The sequence below is a fragment of the Ranitomeya variabilis genome, chromosome 2 (assembly GCF_051348905.1).
Source record: "Ranitomeya variabilis isolate aRanVar5 chromosome 2, aRanVar5.hap1, whole genome shotgun sequence".
In the NCBI taxonomy this organism is placed as follows: domain Eukaryota; kingdom Metazoa; phylum Chordata; class Amphibia; order Anura; family Dendrobatidae; genus Ranitomeya; species Ranitomeya variabilis.
In genome coordinates, this window is record NC_135233.1 from 673,516,361 (window position 1) to 673,532,976 (window position 16,616).

At 44.0% G+C, this 16,616-nt stretch overlaps 1 protein-coding gene across 1 annotated transcript in view; it reads left to right on the plus strand.

Annotated features, from left to right (window-relative positions):
* The window catches only part of IFNGR1 (interferon gamma receptor 1), a 67,327-nt gene that overhangs the window by 43,400 nt on the left and 7,311 nt on the right, over positions 1-16,616 (plus strand). Inside the window, exons 5-6 of the mRNA XM_077289264.1 lie at positions 9,705-9,858; positions 11,041-11,165. Coding sequence (XP_077145379.1) covers positions 9,705-9,858; positions 11,041-11,165 — 279 coding nt within the window. The remainder of the gene's footprint in view (positions 1-9,704; positions 9,859-11,040; positions 11,166-16,616) is intronic.

Sequence of the window (16,616 nt, forward strand, 5' to 3'; positions counted from 1 at the left end):
CATACCGTATAAGGGGAGCTGTGGGACCATCCTACAGTGTGGTGGGGTAATGTAGAGTCCATCATTCTGTGTGTGGAGTCCATCAAACTGTATATGTAAGAACTGTGGAGGCTATCATACTGTGCATGAGAGGACTGTGGGGGGCATTATACTATGTGGGAGAAACTGTGTGGTCATCATACAAATGCGACGCCAATCTTACTGTGTGTGTGGGAATTGTGGAAGTCATCTTGTGTGTGGATTTATGATGACAATTATACTGTTTGGGAGTTGTGGGGTCATCTTACTGTTTGGGGAGCTGTGGGGACATCGTACTGTTAGGGGAGCTGTGGTGACATCGTACTGTTTGGGGAGCTGTGGTGACATCGTACTGTTTGGGGAGCTGTGGGGACATCGTACTGTTTGGGGAGGTGTGGTGACATCGTACTGTTTGGGGAGCTGTGGTGACATCGTACTGTTTGGGGAGCTGTGGGGACATCGTACTGTTTGGGAGTTGTGGGGACATCGTACTATTTGGGATGCTGTGGGGACATTGTACTGTTTGGGGAGCTGTGGGGACATCATACGGTTTGGGGAGCTGTGGGGACATCGTACTGTTTGGGGAGCTGTGGGGACATCGTACTGTTTGGGGAGCTGTGGGGACATCGTACTGTTTGGGGAGCTGTGGAGACATCGTACTGTTTGGGGAGCTGTGGGGACATCGTACTGTTTGGGGAGCTGTGGTGACATCGTACTGTTTGGGGAGCTGTGGGGACATCGTACTGTTTGGGAGTTGTGGGGACATCGTACTATTTGGGATGCTGTGGGGACATCGTACTGTTTGGGGAGCTGTGGGGACATCATACGGTTTGGGGAGCTGTGGGGACATCGTACTGTTTGGGGAGCTGTGGGGACATCGTACTGTTTGGGAGTTGTGGGGACATCGTACTGTTTGGGGAGCTGTGGGGACATCGTACTGTTTGGGGAGCTGTGGTGACATCGTACTGTTTGGGGAGCTGTGGGGACATCGTACTGTTTAGAAGTTGTGGGGACATCGTACTGTTTGGAAGTTGTGGGGACATCGTACTATTTGGGATGCTGTGGGGACATCGTGCTGTTTGGGGAGCTGTGGGGACATCGTACTGTTTGGGAGTTGTGGGGACATCGTACTATTTGGGAAGCTGTGGGGACATCGTACTGTTTAGGGAACTGTGGGGACATCGTACTGTTTGGGGAGCTGTGGGGACATCGTACTGTTTGGGAGTTGTGGGGACATCGTACTATTTGGGGAGCTGTGGTGACATCGTACTGTTTGGGGAGCTGTGGGGACATCGTACTGTTTGGGGAGCTGTGGGGACATCGTACTGTTTGGAAGTTGTGGGGACATTGTACTGTTTGGGAAGCTGTGGGGACACCGTACTGTTTAGGGAACTGTGGGGACATCGTACTGTTTGGGGAGCTGTGGGGACATTGTACTGTTTGGGGAGCTGTGGGGACATCGTACTGTTTGGGAGTTGTGGGGATATCGTACTGTTTGGGGAGCTGTGGGGACATCGTACTGTTTGGGGAGCTGTGGTGACATCGTACTGTTTGGGGAGCTGTGGGGACATCGTACTGTTTGGAAGTTGTGGGGACATCGTACTGTTTGGAAGTTGTGGGGACATCGTACTATTTAGGATGCTGTGGGGACATCATACTGTTTGGAGAGCTGTGGGGACATCATACGGTTTGGGGAGCTGTGGGGACATCGTACTGTTTGGGGAGCTGTGGGGACATCGTACTGTTTGGGGAGCTGTGGTGACATCGTACTGTTTGGGGAGCTGTGGGGACATCGTACTGTTTGGGAGTTGTGGGGACATCGTACTATTTGGGATGCTGTGGGGACATTGTACTGTTTGGGGAGCTGTGGGGACATCATACGGTTTGGGGAGCTGTGGGGACATCGTACTGTTTGGGGAGCTGTGGGGACATCGTACTGTTTGGGGAGCTGTGGGGACATCGTACTGTTTGGGGAGCTGTGGAGACATCGTACTGTTTGGGGAGCTGTGGGGACATCGTACTGTTTGGGGAGCTGTGGTGACATCGTACTGTTTGGGGAGCTGTGGGGACATCGTACTGTTTGGGAGTTGTGGGGACATCGTACTATTTGGGATGCTGTGGGGACATCGTACTGTTTGGGGAGCTGTGGGGACATCATACGGTTTGGGGAGCTGTGGGGACATCGTACTGTTTGGGGAGCTGTGGGGACATCGTACTGTTTGGGAGTTGTGGGGACATCGTACTGTTTGGGGAGCTGTGGGGACATCGTACTGTTTGGGGAGCTGTGGTGACATCGTACTGTTTGGGGAGCTGTGGGGACATCGTACTGTTTAGAAGTTGTGGGGACATCGTACTGTTTGGAAGTTGTGGGGACATCGTACTATTTGGGATGCTGTGGGGACATCGTGCTGTTTGGGGAGCTGTGGGGACATCGTACTGTTTGGGAGTTGTGGGGACATCGTACTATTTGGGAAGCTGTGGGGACATCGTACTGTTTAGGGAACTGTGGGGACATCGTACTGTTTGGGGAGCTGTGGGGACATCGTACTGTTTGGGAGTTGTGGGGACATCGTACTATTTGGGGAGCTGTGGTGACATCGTACTGTTTGGGGAGCTGTGGGGACATCGTACTGTTTGGGGAGCTGTGGGGACATCGTACTGTTTGGAAGTTGTGGGGACATTGTACTGTTTGGGAAGCTGTGGGGACACCGTACTGTTTAGGGAACTGTGGGGACATCGTACTGTTTGGGGAGCTGTGGGGACATTGTACTGTTTGGGGAGCTGTGGGGACATCGTACTGTTTGGGAGTTGTGGGGATATCGTACTGTTTGGGGAGCTGTGGTGACATCGTACTGTTTGGGGAGCTGTGGGGACATCGTACTGTTTGGAAGTTGTGGGGACATCGTACTGTTTGGAAGTTGTGGGGACATCGTACTATTTAGGATGCTGTGGGGACATCATACTGTTTGGAGAGCTGTGGGGACATCATACGGTTTGGGGAGCTGTGGGGACATCGTACTGTTTGGGGAGCTGTGGGGACATCGTACTGTTTGGGGAGCTGTGGTGACATCGTACTGTTTGGGGAGCTGTGGGGACATCGTACTGTTTGGGAGTTGTGGGGACATCGTACTATTTGGGATGCTGTGGGGACATTGTACTGTTTGGGGAGCTGTGGGGACATCATACGGTTTGGGGAGCTGTGGGGACATCGTACTGTTTAGGGAACTGTGGGGACATCGTACTGTTTGGGAGTTGTGGGGACATCGTACTATTTGGGGAGCTGTGGTGACATCGTACTGTTTGGGGAGCTGTGGGGACATCGTACTGTTTTTTGGAGCTGTGGTGACATCGTACTGTTTGGGAGTTGTGGGGACATCGTACTATTTGGGAAGCTGTGGGGACATCATACGGTTTGGGGAGCTGTGGGGACATCGTACTGTTTGGGGAGCTGTGGGGACATCGTACTGTTTGGGGAGCTGTGGTGACATCGTTCTGTTTGGGGAGTTGTGGGGACATCGTACTATTTGGGAAGCTGTGGGGACATCGTACTGTTTAGGGAACTGTGGGGACATCGTACTGTTTGGGAGTTGTGGGGACATCATACTATTTGGGAAGCTGTGGGGACATCGTACTGTTTAGGGAACTGTGGGGACATCGTACTGTTTGGGAGTTGTGGGGACATCGTACTATTTGGGAAGCTGTGGGGACATCGTACTTGTAATATGCATTAATTAAATCTTGTACCTTGTCTCTTTAAGAAAGATGAGATGTAGAGAATTGTGGGTAGTTACAGAGAGGAGGGGGAGAAGTTACTTTCACTTTGTCATGCATGCAGAGACAAGCTTATGCAACGTGCTAAAGAGAAATAAAGATAATGAAGATTTACTAGTGTGGATTACTTGCAAAGTGTGGACACTACAACTGGCGACGAGGATGGGATGAAAATCTTTCTGCTGCAGTGAGTACTAATCCCTATTTTACTGATCCACACGGCTGCACCACTGAAAAAACTTCATCATGGCTGAATACTTACACAGTTTCCCACAGTTTGATATGACTGATGTCACTAATCTCTCCCATAACTGGAGAAAATGGTTGAGCAGATTTGAGAACTTTCTAGAAGCCATAGATATAAAAGAGGAGAAAAGAAAGAAAGCATTACTTTTACATTGTGCAGGCACAGGAGTCTATGATATCTACTGCACATTACCTGCATCTGAGACAGATACATACAGCGATTGCAGCAAAGCTCTCACTGATTACTTCAATCCCAAACAAAATATCAGATATGAGAGATACAAATTCAGAATTGCTAAGCAGCTTCCCGAAGAATCCATAGACACCTATGTCACACGACTGAGGGAGCTAGCACATGGATGTGCATTCACAGATATAGATGATGAAATCCTAACTCAGGTAATCGTCACCTGCTCATCTAACAAAATAAGGCGCAAAGCTCTGCAGCAAGATCTCTCTTTACATGAATTACTCAAAATAGCCCGTGCTACGGAAATAGCAGATCATCAGGCTACTACAATGGAGAATGGGGAAAAGTCACAGGTACATAATCTCGTGCATAAAAGTACACAAGACAAGCAAACCCCGAAACAAAAAAAATGTTATAGATGTGGACAGGAGTTCCCTCACCGCCTGGACAGATGTCCAGCTATAGGACAGACATGCAATAAGTGTGGGAAAGGGAACCATTTGGCAGCTGTCTGCAGATCAGCACAATACAAGCCTTCTCTGCCTATGACACGGCCTGCAGATGTAAAAATGGTAAATCGGGATACAGAAGCATCTGGAGCAGAAAACTACGTGTTCACCACCTCTGCCACTGGCTCTATACAGTCCCCCTGTATCACACTCCCAATCTGCGACACCAATATCACGTTTACAATAGATACGGGAGCGTCAGTGGACATCATAGACAGCACTACCTATGAGCAATTGAAGACAAAGCCAGTTTTGCAGCAAGAACATACTAAAATCTTCCCATATGGATCTAAAATACCTCTAACTACCAGAGGGCAGTTTGATGTTGAACTGAGCTATAAAGACAATAAGCAGAAAACTACCTTTCATGCGTTACAAGGATCAGGAGGCTGTCTTCTCAGCTATCACACTGCCTTGAAGCTAGGTCTCATCCAAATTATCCATACCATAACTGATCCTGCGGACATGGATATACAAACCATGGTGAATAATTTTCCCTCCCTATTTAGTGGCTTGGGGAAACTAAAAGACTCTCAAGTACATCTTCATGTGGACGATAGTGTTCGCCCAGTGGCCCAGTCACATAGGCGCATTCCATTTCACCTGAGAAGGAAAGTAGAAAAAGAACTCCAATTCCTCATGGATGAGGACGTTATCGAAACCGTTACTGGGCCCACTCCCTGGGTCTCACCACTGGTGGTAGTTCCTAAACCAAAGGCTCCTGACCAGGTGAGATTGTGTGTTGACATGCGCCTACCCAACACTGCCATTCAGAGAGAAAGACATATCTCACCCACAATTGATGACATCATTCATGTGTTAAATGGAGCGACCGTCTTTTCAAAACTCGATCTCAATAAGGGCTATCACCAGTTAGAGCTGAGTCCAGAATCCAGATATTTGACAACATTTTCCACACATGTGGGCCTCAGAAGATATAAAAGATTGACTTTTGGGGTCTGCTCTGCAGCGGAAATTTTTCAGGATGCAATAAGGGGCGTTATTCAGAACATTCCAAATGCCTTTAATTACAGTGATGACATACTGGTGTTTGGCAAAACTCAAGCTGAACACAATCGTGCTCTATATGCCGTCTTTGAATGCCTCCTCTCTGCTGGACTCACCTTAAACAAGGAAAAATGTGAATTTGATAAAAATTCATTAGAGTTTTACGGTCATATTTTTTCGGCAAAAGGGGTACAACCTGATCCCAAGAAAGTGGAATCCATTAAATCAGCCTCAATTCCACAAGATGCCAGTGAAGTACGCTCGTTTCTTGGAATGGCCAGTTATTGTGCTAGATACATTCCAAACTTCTCAACAATTAACAGTCCATTAAGGGAACTTACAAAACAGAGTTGTGTTTTTCAATGGTCTCCAGACTGTCAAAATGCATTTGAAACAATTAAAACTGAACTTTGCTCAACAACCACAATGGCCTATTTTGATCCAGCTCTCCAAACTGAGCTAATTGTGGACGCCAGTCCCGTGGGGCTGGGTGCCATCTTAGCACAATATAAAGATAACAATCAAAATCCTCAGATTATTTCTTATGCAAGTAAAAGCTTAACAAGCACAGAACGGAAATATTCACAACCTGAAAAAGAAAGCTTGGCAGTTGTCTGGGGATGCGAACATTTTCACTTATTTCTGTATGGAGCTCCCTTCACTGTTGTCACAGATCATCAAGCACTCCTTACGATCTTTGGAAATCCCAGAGCTAAAATGCCTGCACGCATAGAACGGTGGGGTCTACGTCTACAGGACTACAACTACAAAATTGTCCACAAGCCTGGAAAATTCAGCAATCCCGCTGACTATCTGTCAAGACATCCGATGACTGATGATCTACCTGAGCATTCCGCCATTGAAGAATACATATGCTTCATTACAGCCCATGCAGTACCAAAAGCTCTTTCCATTGATCATTTTGTGAACGCCACAACAAGTGACAAGACACTACGTGCTTTAATACAAATCATCCGAAATCGAAGGTGGCATGAAATTCAAAGAGAAAAATTTCCCGATCCTGAGATTGATCTGACAGAATTAAAACTATTCTCAAGTGTACGGTATGAACTATCTGTCACTGAGGAATGCCTCATCCTTCGAGGTACCAAATTGGTTGTACCTAAGACTCTGCGCAGCTTAGTAATACAGATAGCGCATGAAGGTCATCTGGGAATTGTTGGCACAAAGAAATTACTCAGAGAAAAAGTGTGGTTCCCAAACATGGATCAATTAGTGGAAGAGAAGGTTAAACACTGTTCCACCTGCCAAGTTATCACTCCATCATCACAGCTGGAGCCTTTACAAATGTCACCTCTACCCACTGCTGTCTGGGAGGAGGTGGCAGTCGATATATATGGACCGTTACCAAATGGCCAATACATTCTAGTAACAATTGACGAATATTCCAGATACCCTGTCATTTCTTTTATCTCTTCAACATCTGCTACTAGTGTGATACCAGAACTGGATAACATATTTTCAGCATATGGCATTCCAAGAGTGGTCAAAACGGACAATGGACCTCCATTCAATGGACACGTGTTCACACAATTTGCTGAATACTTGGGGTTCAGTCACAGAAAAATCACACCGTGCTGGCCGCAAGCAAATGGAATAGTCGAACGCTTCATGCGCACCATGGGGAAACGAATCAAGGCAGCTAGCCTGGAGCACACCCCACTGAAACAGTCATTGTACAAATTCATGCGCAATTACCGCAATACGCCACATTCTACTACCAATGCTGCTCCAGCGCATCTAATGTTTGGCAGAACTCTGCATATACGAATCCCTGACATAGTCAGTCGTCCTGTACCAAATGACTCCTCTGTGCGCTTAGCAGACTCTTCCAACAAACAAACCATGAAACACTATGCAGACAGAAGGCGAAGGGCACAGCCAAATGCTATCAAAAGAGGTGACGTCGTTGTGGTGCGTCAGAGACCAATCAACAAGACTTCAGCTGCATATTGTCCCGCAAAATATAACGTTATTGACAAGAAAGGCAGCATGGTCACGGCTGAGAGGGATGGACACTCCATAACTCGAAACTCTTCACATTTCAAAATTATTCCTCAAAATAATGACAATGGACATTCTCTGGGGGAAGATTCGGCACTCAACAGTGGAGAGAATCACCAGGAGGCAACAAGTTCTTCATTAATGGACACCATCGCTGAGCCCAGACGTTATCCATCAAGAGAGAGAAGGGCTCCATCCAGACTTATTGAAGAAGCCTGACTTCTTTTCTTTAACAGGGCAAAATGGACATACGTTTTCTTGGACATTTTTCTTGTTGCATCATTAGTTCATGTTATTTTATTTTAGTTTTATTCGTTTAAAAAAAAAAAAAAAAAAAAAAAAGGGGATGTTGTAATATGCATTAATTAAATCTTGTACCTTGTCTCTTTAAGAAAGATGAGATGTAGAGAATTGTGGGTAGTTACAGAGAGGAGGGGGAGAAGTTACTTTCACTTTGTCATGCATGCAGAGACAAGCTTATGCAACGTGCTAAAGAGAAATAAAGATAATGAAGATTTACTAGTGTGGATTACTTGCAAAGTGTGGACACTACAGTACTGTTTAGGGAACTGTGGTGACATCGTACTGTTTGGGGAGCTGTGGGGACATCGTACTGTTTGGGGAGCTGTGGGGACATCGTACTGTTTGGGAGTTGTGGGGACATCGTACTGTTTGGGAGTTGTGGGGACATCGTACTGTTTGGGAAGCTGTGGGGACAGTGTACTGTTTAGGGAACTGTGGGGACATCGTGCTGTTTGGGGAGCTGTGGGGACATCGTACTGTTTGGGAGTTGTGGGGACATCGTACTATTTGGGGAGCTGTGGTGACATCGTACTGTTTGGGGAGCTGTGGGGACATCGTACTGTTTTTTGGAGCTGTGGTGACATCGTACGGTTTGGGAGTTGTGGGGACATTGTACTATTTGGGAAGCTGTGGGGACATCGTACTGTTTGGGGAGCTGTGGGGACATCGTACTGTTTGGGGAGCTGTGGGGACATCGTACTATTTGGGAAGCTGTGGGGACATCGTACTGTTTGGGGAGTTGTGGGGACATCGTACGGTTTGGTAAGCTGTGGGGACATCGTACTGTTTGGGGAGCTGTGGGGACATCGTACGGTTTGGGGAGCTGTGGGGACATCGTACTGTTTGGGGAGCTGTGGGGACATCGTACTGTTTGGGGAGCTGTGGGGACATCGTACTGTTTGGGGAGCTGTGGGGACATCGTACTATTTGGGAAGCTGTGGGGACATCGTACTGTTTGGGGAGCTGTGGGGACATCGTACGGTTTGGGAAGCTGTGGGGACATCGTACTGTTTGGGGAGCTGTGGGGACATCGTACGGTTTGGGGAGCTGTGGGGACATCGTACTGTTTGGGGAGCTGTGGGGACATCGTACTGTTTGGGGAGCTGTGGGGACATCGTACTGTTTGGGGAGCTGTGGGGCATAACAAGGGCAGTACAATTTATAAACTTTATAACAAGCAGTCACTTATATGGTTTTGATTAGCTATTACAGGTAGGATTTATTGCAACATGCATTCTAGTTGTTACATGTATTATCATATCAGGTAGTCAACATTCTTAATTCTGCTCAAATGAAGTGATGCAAATAATTATAAAATAATAATACGGTAATTATAATGAGCAGACTAATGTTCGGTCGGTTGGTTGAGCCTTTTACTACAGTTATGGTCTCGTATGTGACCCCTTGAGAAAACTGCCTACCCCTGATCTAGAACATCTGTGGAACTGCATGAACCAATTTGTGAATTGAATTTGACCAGATTGGGATGGAGTGACATGTTCAGAATCACCTTTGTGGCAGCCATTCCATTTGATTAGATTTTGCCATTTCAGACAGCAGGAAAAGAGCTGATTTGTATTCTCAAAGTCTTCATGCTATATGTTGAGTAATGAGTATATATTTTTTTATCCCAGGAAACCGAGGAGTGTGATTATTTTGGATGCAGCATCGATCTTTTAATTCAAAACAAATCCAGGGTTTGTTTTTCAGTACAAGGAAAATCTTCTAAAGTCCCTATGACTATAGAACGATCAAAAGAAGTATGCATAAATACTACAGTAACAAGTGGTAAGTAATCCATATTCCTATATACCAACACGTACATGCAAAGAAAATTATTGTTTTGGTATAAGATTTCAGCAGTCTAATATAGAATATTCAGAAAATTTCTATTGTTGTCTAGCCAATACAGCACCTGTGAATGAAAGGCCTGCTATTGATTCTAGTTATTAACTCAACCTAAAGTCTAGTTATAAACTCAACCTAAAGTCTATTTATTTATTCTTGTATCCCATGTATTTGTTGTTCGTTTTTAATTGCTATAATGTAAGACGTACATAATAAAGGAGAAGAACAAAGGAGTATATTGGTATAAAAGGTATTTTTATTATTAAAAATACATTAAAATATTAAACAACATTATACAAGGAATATGGTAGTTAAAGTGCACAAGAGTGGAAAAGGAGGAACACCGGTGCCAACTGTCAGCCCCACACGTATATATAGATGTAGGCAGAGAACCGCTCAATGTGGTAAATGGTATAAGTATGTAAAAGTAACCCATACACGTTTATATAACCAAGAGCGACGCTTACCAGTGAAAGTGATAGACAGGAGGCACCGGGTCGGATCCTATAAAGCTTGTTGATACTTGCTTTCTCAAGGGGATGTGCGTGAAACATTTTTTTTACAACTATACAAAGGAGCCAATCCATAAAATGGCGTTGCACATGCCAGTCTTAATGAAGGGCTCACTGAAATGCGATGCGCCAAATTCATCAGGAGGTGCATGCCACTTAATGAAATTGGTGCGTCTTTTCACTGGCGTACACCTCAACAGAAATGCTACTCCAGTCAGAGACTGCAGTAGAATTTCTGGCATAAGAAATGCCTGCGCTTTTTAATTTGATGGGCAGGCTTGATCATGCCCTGTAACTCCCCAGCTCCAACCATTTTGGCAGGGTTGTTGCGCAACATTTTGCAATTTTTACAATGCTTTTACGCAAGTTTTGTGCCAGAAAAGCTTTGAAATGGGCAGAAATAGTTTGCTGTCGCACTCCTCTATTACTGAGATGGAAATATCAGATTTCTGGAGATTTATGGAGGGTGAGGACACAAGGACACATCCGGTAGATTGTGCAGAGCTTCAAGCGTTTTTTTATATTTGTGAAAGGAACTGCCAATAGATGGACTAGTTTTTAGATCTCCAGGTCAGTGCCTGAAAGTTAATTGTATTTTTTTTTCATCTAGGTACTTCTAAGAATCTTCAAGCCGCAATTATTTCCATTCTAGTTGTGGTAATAGTTATATTTGTTTTATGTATCTTCATCATAAAGAGAAAAATAAAAGCCGAGTCCGTGCTCCCAAAGTCATTGGTACGTTATTTTTTTCTTATATATTAATAGTTTATACTAAGCATCGGCATTGCCATTTGTGGATTTTTTTTTATATAATTCATTACTGCAAAAATAATCTTGTACCACTCATCCTGAACCTGCCATGGGCAAATGGACATTTTGCACTTTTAATTTCATCCTGCCTTAAGTCATGAAAGAAATTTCTCACAAAATTAGAATATCATCAAAAAGTTACGGTAATTTATTTCTGTTCTTCAATACAAAAAGTGAAGCTCGTATATTATATATGGTCATTGCAAACAGAGTGATCTATTTAATGTGCTTATTTCTGTTAATGTTGATGATTATGGCTTACAGCCAATGAAAACCCAAAAGTCATTATCACAGTAAAGTAGAATAATTATCAAAAAACATCTGCAAAGGCTTCCTAAGCATTTAAAAAGGTCCCTTAGACTGTTTCAGTAGGCTCGACAATCATTGGGAAGACTGCTGACTTGACAGATGTCCAGAAGGCAGTCATTGACACACTCCACAAGGAGGGTAAGCCACAAAAGTCACATTGCTTAAGAAGCTGGCTGTTCAGAGTGCTGTATCCAAGCATATTAATGGAAAATTAATTGGAAGAAAAAAGTGTGGTAGGAAAAGGTGCACAAGCAAGAAGGATAACCGCAGTCTTGAAAGGATTGTTAAGAAAAGGCCATTCAAAAATTTGGGGGAGATTCCCAAGGAGTGGACTGCTGCTGGAGTCATTGTTTCAAGAGCCACCACACACAGACGTATCCAGGACATGGGCTACAAGTGTCGCATTCCTTGTGTCAAGCCACTCATGACCAATAGACAATGCCAGAAGCGTCTTACCCGGGTCAAGGAGAAAAAGAACTGGACTGTTGCTCAGTGGTCCAAGGTGTAGTTTTCAGATGAAAGTAAATTTTGCATTTCATTTGGAAATCAAGGTCCCAGAGTCTGGAGGAAGAGTGGAGAGGCCACAATCCAAGCTGCTTGAGGTCTCTAGTGTGACGTTTCCACAATCAGTGATGGTTTGGGGAGCAATGTCATCTGCTTGTGTAGGTCCACTGTGTTTTATCAAGACCAAACTAAGCGCAGCCGTCTACCAGGAAATTTTAGAGCACGTCATGCTTCCCTCTGCTGACAAGCTTTTTGGAGATGGAAATGTCTTTCTCCAGCAGGACTTGGCATCTGTCCACACTGCCAAAAGTATCAATACCTGGTTTAAAATCAACAGTATCACTGTGCTTGATTAGCCAGCAAACTCGCCTGACCTTAACCCCATAGAGAAGGTATGGGGTATTGTCAAAAGGAAGGTGAGAGACACCAGACCCAACAATGCAGATGAGCTGAAGGCTGCTATCAAAGCAACCTGGGTTTCCATAACACCTCAGCAGTGACAGGCTGATCGCTTCCATGTCATGCTGCATTGATGCAGTAATTGATTCAAAAGGAGCCCCGACCAAGTATTGAGTGCATTTACTGAACATACATTTCAGTAGCACAACATTTCGGATTTTAAAATCATTATTCAAGCTGGTGTTATAAAGTATTCTAATTTACTGAGATAATGACTTTTGGGTTTTCATTGGCTGTAAGCCATAATCATCAACATTAACAGAAATAAACACTTGAAATAGATCTCTCTGTTTGTAATGTCATAACCATGGATACCTAATATGCCTGCACACGAGGAAAGAGGCATAGCGAATCAGAAAAACTGGCATTCATGTGCGGAGTGGAAGTTGCTTTCTTAACTACAGAAAATATATGCCAAACTGTACTGTAACAACTGCTTAGATCCATGCACCATATCATATGTATGGATCCACCAACTTTGAGTAGGAGAGAAACAGAGTCCAGTGAGACCAGACCAGTCCGTCAGCCTCCTCCAATAGAAATGCTTTCCCATGTGCGGTGTTGAAGTTGCTCCGCCAGCAGTGTTTGTATGATCAGAAATGCTGGTCACTGTGTGAAGAATGCTGCACTAACTAGAGAAAATGGCCAGCCTCTTTAAGCCCTTACCAGCATATGATGTATTGGTGTGTCCTGTGTTAGGTCCCTTACTTTGATGAGAGCTCAGAAATTTATCATTTTTGCCAGCAAATGACAGCTGTAATATTCAGCCATTTTCTGCCTCTAAAAGCCATGGATTGAGATGTGCGACAGTTTGACTAATAACCTGTTAAATGCAGCTGACATTTTCAACGCTTGCCCCAGGGGCTCACTGTTCTAACCAACCATTGCGATTGCATGGCATAGATGGGTTACCATTACAACCAGGATTCTGCTGAACACACCTGGGCCCATAATGATACTATTGTGAAAGCTGGACTGTACTGGCGTTCATACTGTAGAAGACCGTGATTTTTGCTGTATACCCAAATGCTTTTGTATTACTGTATATAGTATAAGCGATTAGACGATCGCAGGTTGAAGCCTCCTAAAGGACAACAAAATACAGTGAAAAGTAAAAAAAAAAAAAGTTCTAAAGAATCTGGAAAAAAAAAATCAAAATCATCCCCCTTTTCACCCATTAAAAATTGTGAAATTAAAAAAGTTAAATAAAAAACACATTTATAGTGTTACTAGGTTCAAAAAGGTCTGATGTATAAGAATGTTTCATTAATTTGATCAGTAAACAGCATAATTAGAAAAATATCAAAATGCCCGCAATGCTATTTTTCAGCCTTCACAACAGCTCACAAACTGCAATAAGAGGTGATCAAAACAGTGTTTACCCCAAAATGGAATCAATAAAATGATTCTCTTGAAAAATGGCGATACATAATTTCCCACAGGAGCATTGCACGGCGAATAAGCCTCGTTACCTTGACAAGCCAGCTGGCATGTCACTCTCCATAAGGAGAAACGTTACCCCTTAGGCTTCTTTCACACTTCAGTTTTTTGGCGTCAGTCACTTCCGACATAATGACGGATCGACGGATCCGTCACAATAGTTGAAAAAACGGATGTAACGGTTCCGTTTTTTTGACGGATCCGTTACTCGGGGGTTGTTTATACTTTTTGGAGCATGCGCAATTGAAAAAAATTGAAAAAACGGATTGGGGCGACGGATCCGCCGAAATGACGGTCGCGACGGATCCGTTGCCCATAGGTGGCCATTCTATGAAATGACGGACGCGACGGATCCGTCGCGATCCGCCATTTCAACGCAGACAAAAAACGTTGCAATGACCGTCAATGTCTAGATGACGTCCACCAAATTTTGACGGATCCGTCGCATGACGGATGGAACGGACGACCATCCGTCACAATCTGTCGCTAATGCAAGTCTATGGGGAAAAAAACGGATCCGTCGAAAAAAAAAAACGGATCCGTTTTTTGAGGAAAATGGCGGATTTAGACTGACGCCAAACAACTGAAGTGTGAAAGAGGCCTTAGACCCCAGTCCAGAGCCTCTCACCTAGCCAAATCAGTTCTCATGCTTCGCACTGACGAGGGCCAACAGCCCGAAACACCGTGTCTGCGAATTGAGATACTGATTTGGCTTTTATCCTAAGTCATATTGCACGACTCGTTAAAGGGTTGATTGTGACTTGTAGGATCTCTACTTCAAACAAGTGGCGCTATAGAGTTAAGTCCTCTTTTTCTCAGAAGAGGCAATTTGCACATGCAAATGTATTTATTTTATATATTTCTAAAGTTTTTTACACCACTTTAAAAAAAATGATCTATCCAATTCATCAAAGCTTTGAAAAGTGGCAGTAGTTGCAGAAATGTTTTGTGATTTTTATGTGTTCACACCATTTTGAATCAGCTCTGCCGGAATAAGCGGAACTGGAGCAGGACAGGAGCGTGGTAACACCCCCATCAAATTAATCAAAATTACAACATCTTGTATGCCAGAAATGCGACTCCAGTCCATGACTTATTGGTGCAGCGCACGCTATTCAGCACAGGCGCCGAATTCATTAAGTGGCGTGCACCTCTGGGTTAGTTCACCACCTCCTGTACTCAAGCGAGTGGGTGCTACACCAGCCTTAGTGTATCGACCTCTGTGTCATTGGGATTGCCATAATCATACCGACATGGAGTATCCTCTCTCCAGGTCATTTTTATCGCATGTTGAAAACTGTAAATGAAAAACAAATTTTTTAGAATTGTTCTATTTCCGTTATTTTGCCGCACTTGGAATATTTTTCCCACTTTTTAGTGTATTATATAATAAACTGATTGGTGTCATTCCAAAGTGCAACTTGGCTCACAAAAAACAAGTTCTCATACAACTATGTCGGCAGAAAAATATAAATGTTATGGCTCTTGGAGAAGAGGAGGAAAAAACGAAAGCGCAAACACATAAAATCATCATGTCAGGACGGGTTAAGGTGTCTAAATTCAATTATTTCTTGTTCCTCCCCCTATAAATATGTATGCTTTGCAAGATCAAAAAGTTAAAAGAATTGAAGAATCAGACATTTTTTATTTTTTAAAAAGGCTGAATGAATGGAGACAGTTGACCGTGAGATGCCATAGATTATTCCACTCATCAAGAAGAATTGAAGTAAAGCCCCTCCACCCAAGGAAAGGGTCTTATCTGTGTGCTCATGTTAGGGTACTGTCACAGTGGCACTTTGGTCGCTACGATGGCACGATCCGTGACACTCCAGCGTCGCTCCATTATCGCTCCAGCGTCGTAGACTGCGGTCACACTTCGCAATGCACGGCGCTGGAGCGATAATTTCATGACGTATTTGCGATGTAGAAGCCGTTGGTTACTGTGCGCACATCGTATACAACCTTTGTTACACGATGCGATCATGGGACACTTGACGACGAAAGAAAGTTTCAAATGATCTGCTACGACGTACGATTCTCAGCGGGGTCCCTGATCGCAGTAGCGTGTCAGACACAGCGATATCGTAACTATATCGCTGGAACGTCACGGATCGTGCCGTTGTAGCGACCAAAGTGCCACTGTGTGACAGTACCCTTACTGTCATGCCTTATCTAGACCTCTAGCTGTCCCAGAGAAATAATAAGTAAGGAGGAGATAATCTTGCCCTATCCGATATATATATATATATATATATATATATATATATATATATATATATATATATATATATATATATATATATATATATATATATATATATATACACTGAGTTCCAAATTATTATGCACAAAGCGTTTAGGAGTGATAAGGTTAGAATTTTTTTGTTTGTCATTTAAAGTCATTGATGGTGATGTGTGTCAGGGCTCTTTATATCACTGAAAGCAATTGCAGATACCTGTGCAAATTAGTTTGGCAGGTGTGTCCAAATAAAGGCAAGACTACTTAAGAAGGCTGTTCCACATTATTAAGCAGCCTACATTTTTTGCCAGAATGGGAAAGAAAAAGGATGTGTCGGCTGCTGAGAAGCAACAAATTATTTAGGTCAAGGCATGACTACAATCAACATTGCCAAGACACTTCATCATGATCATCGCACAATCAAG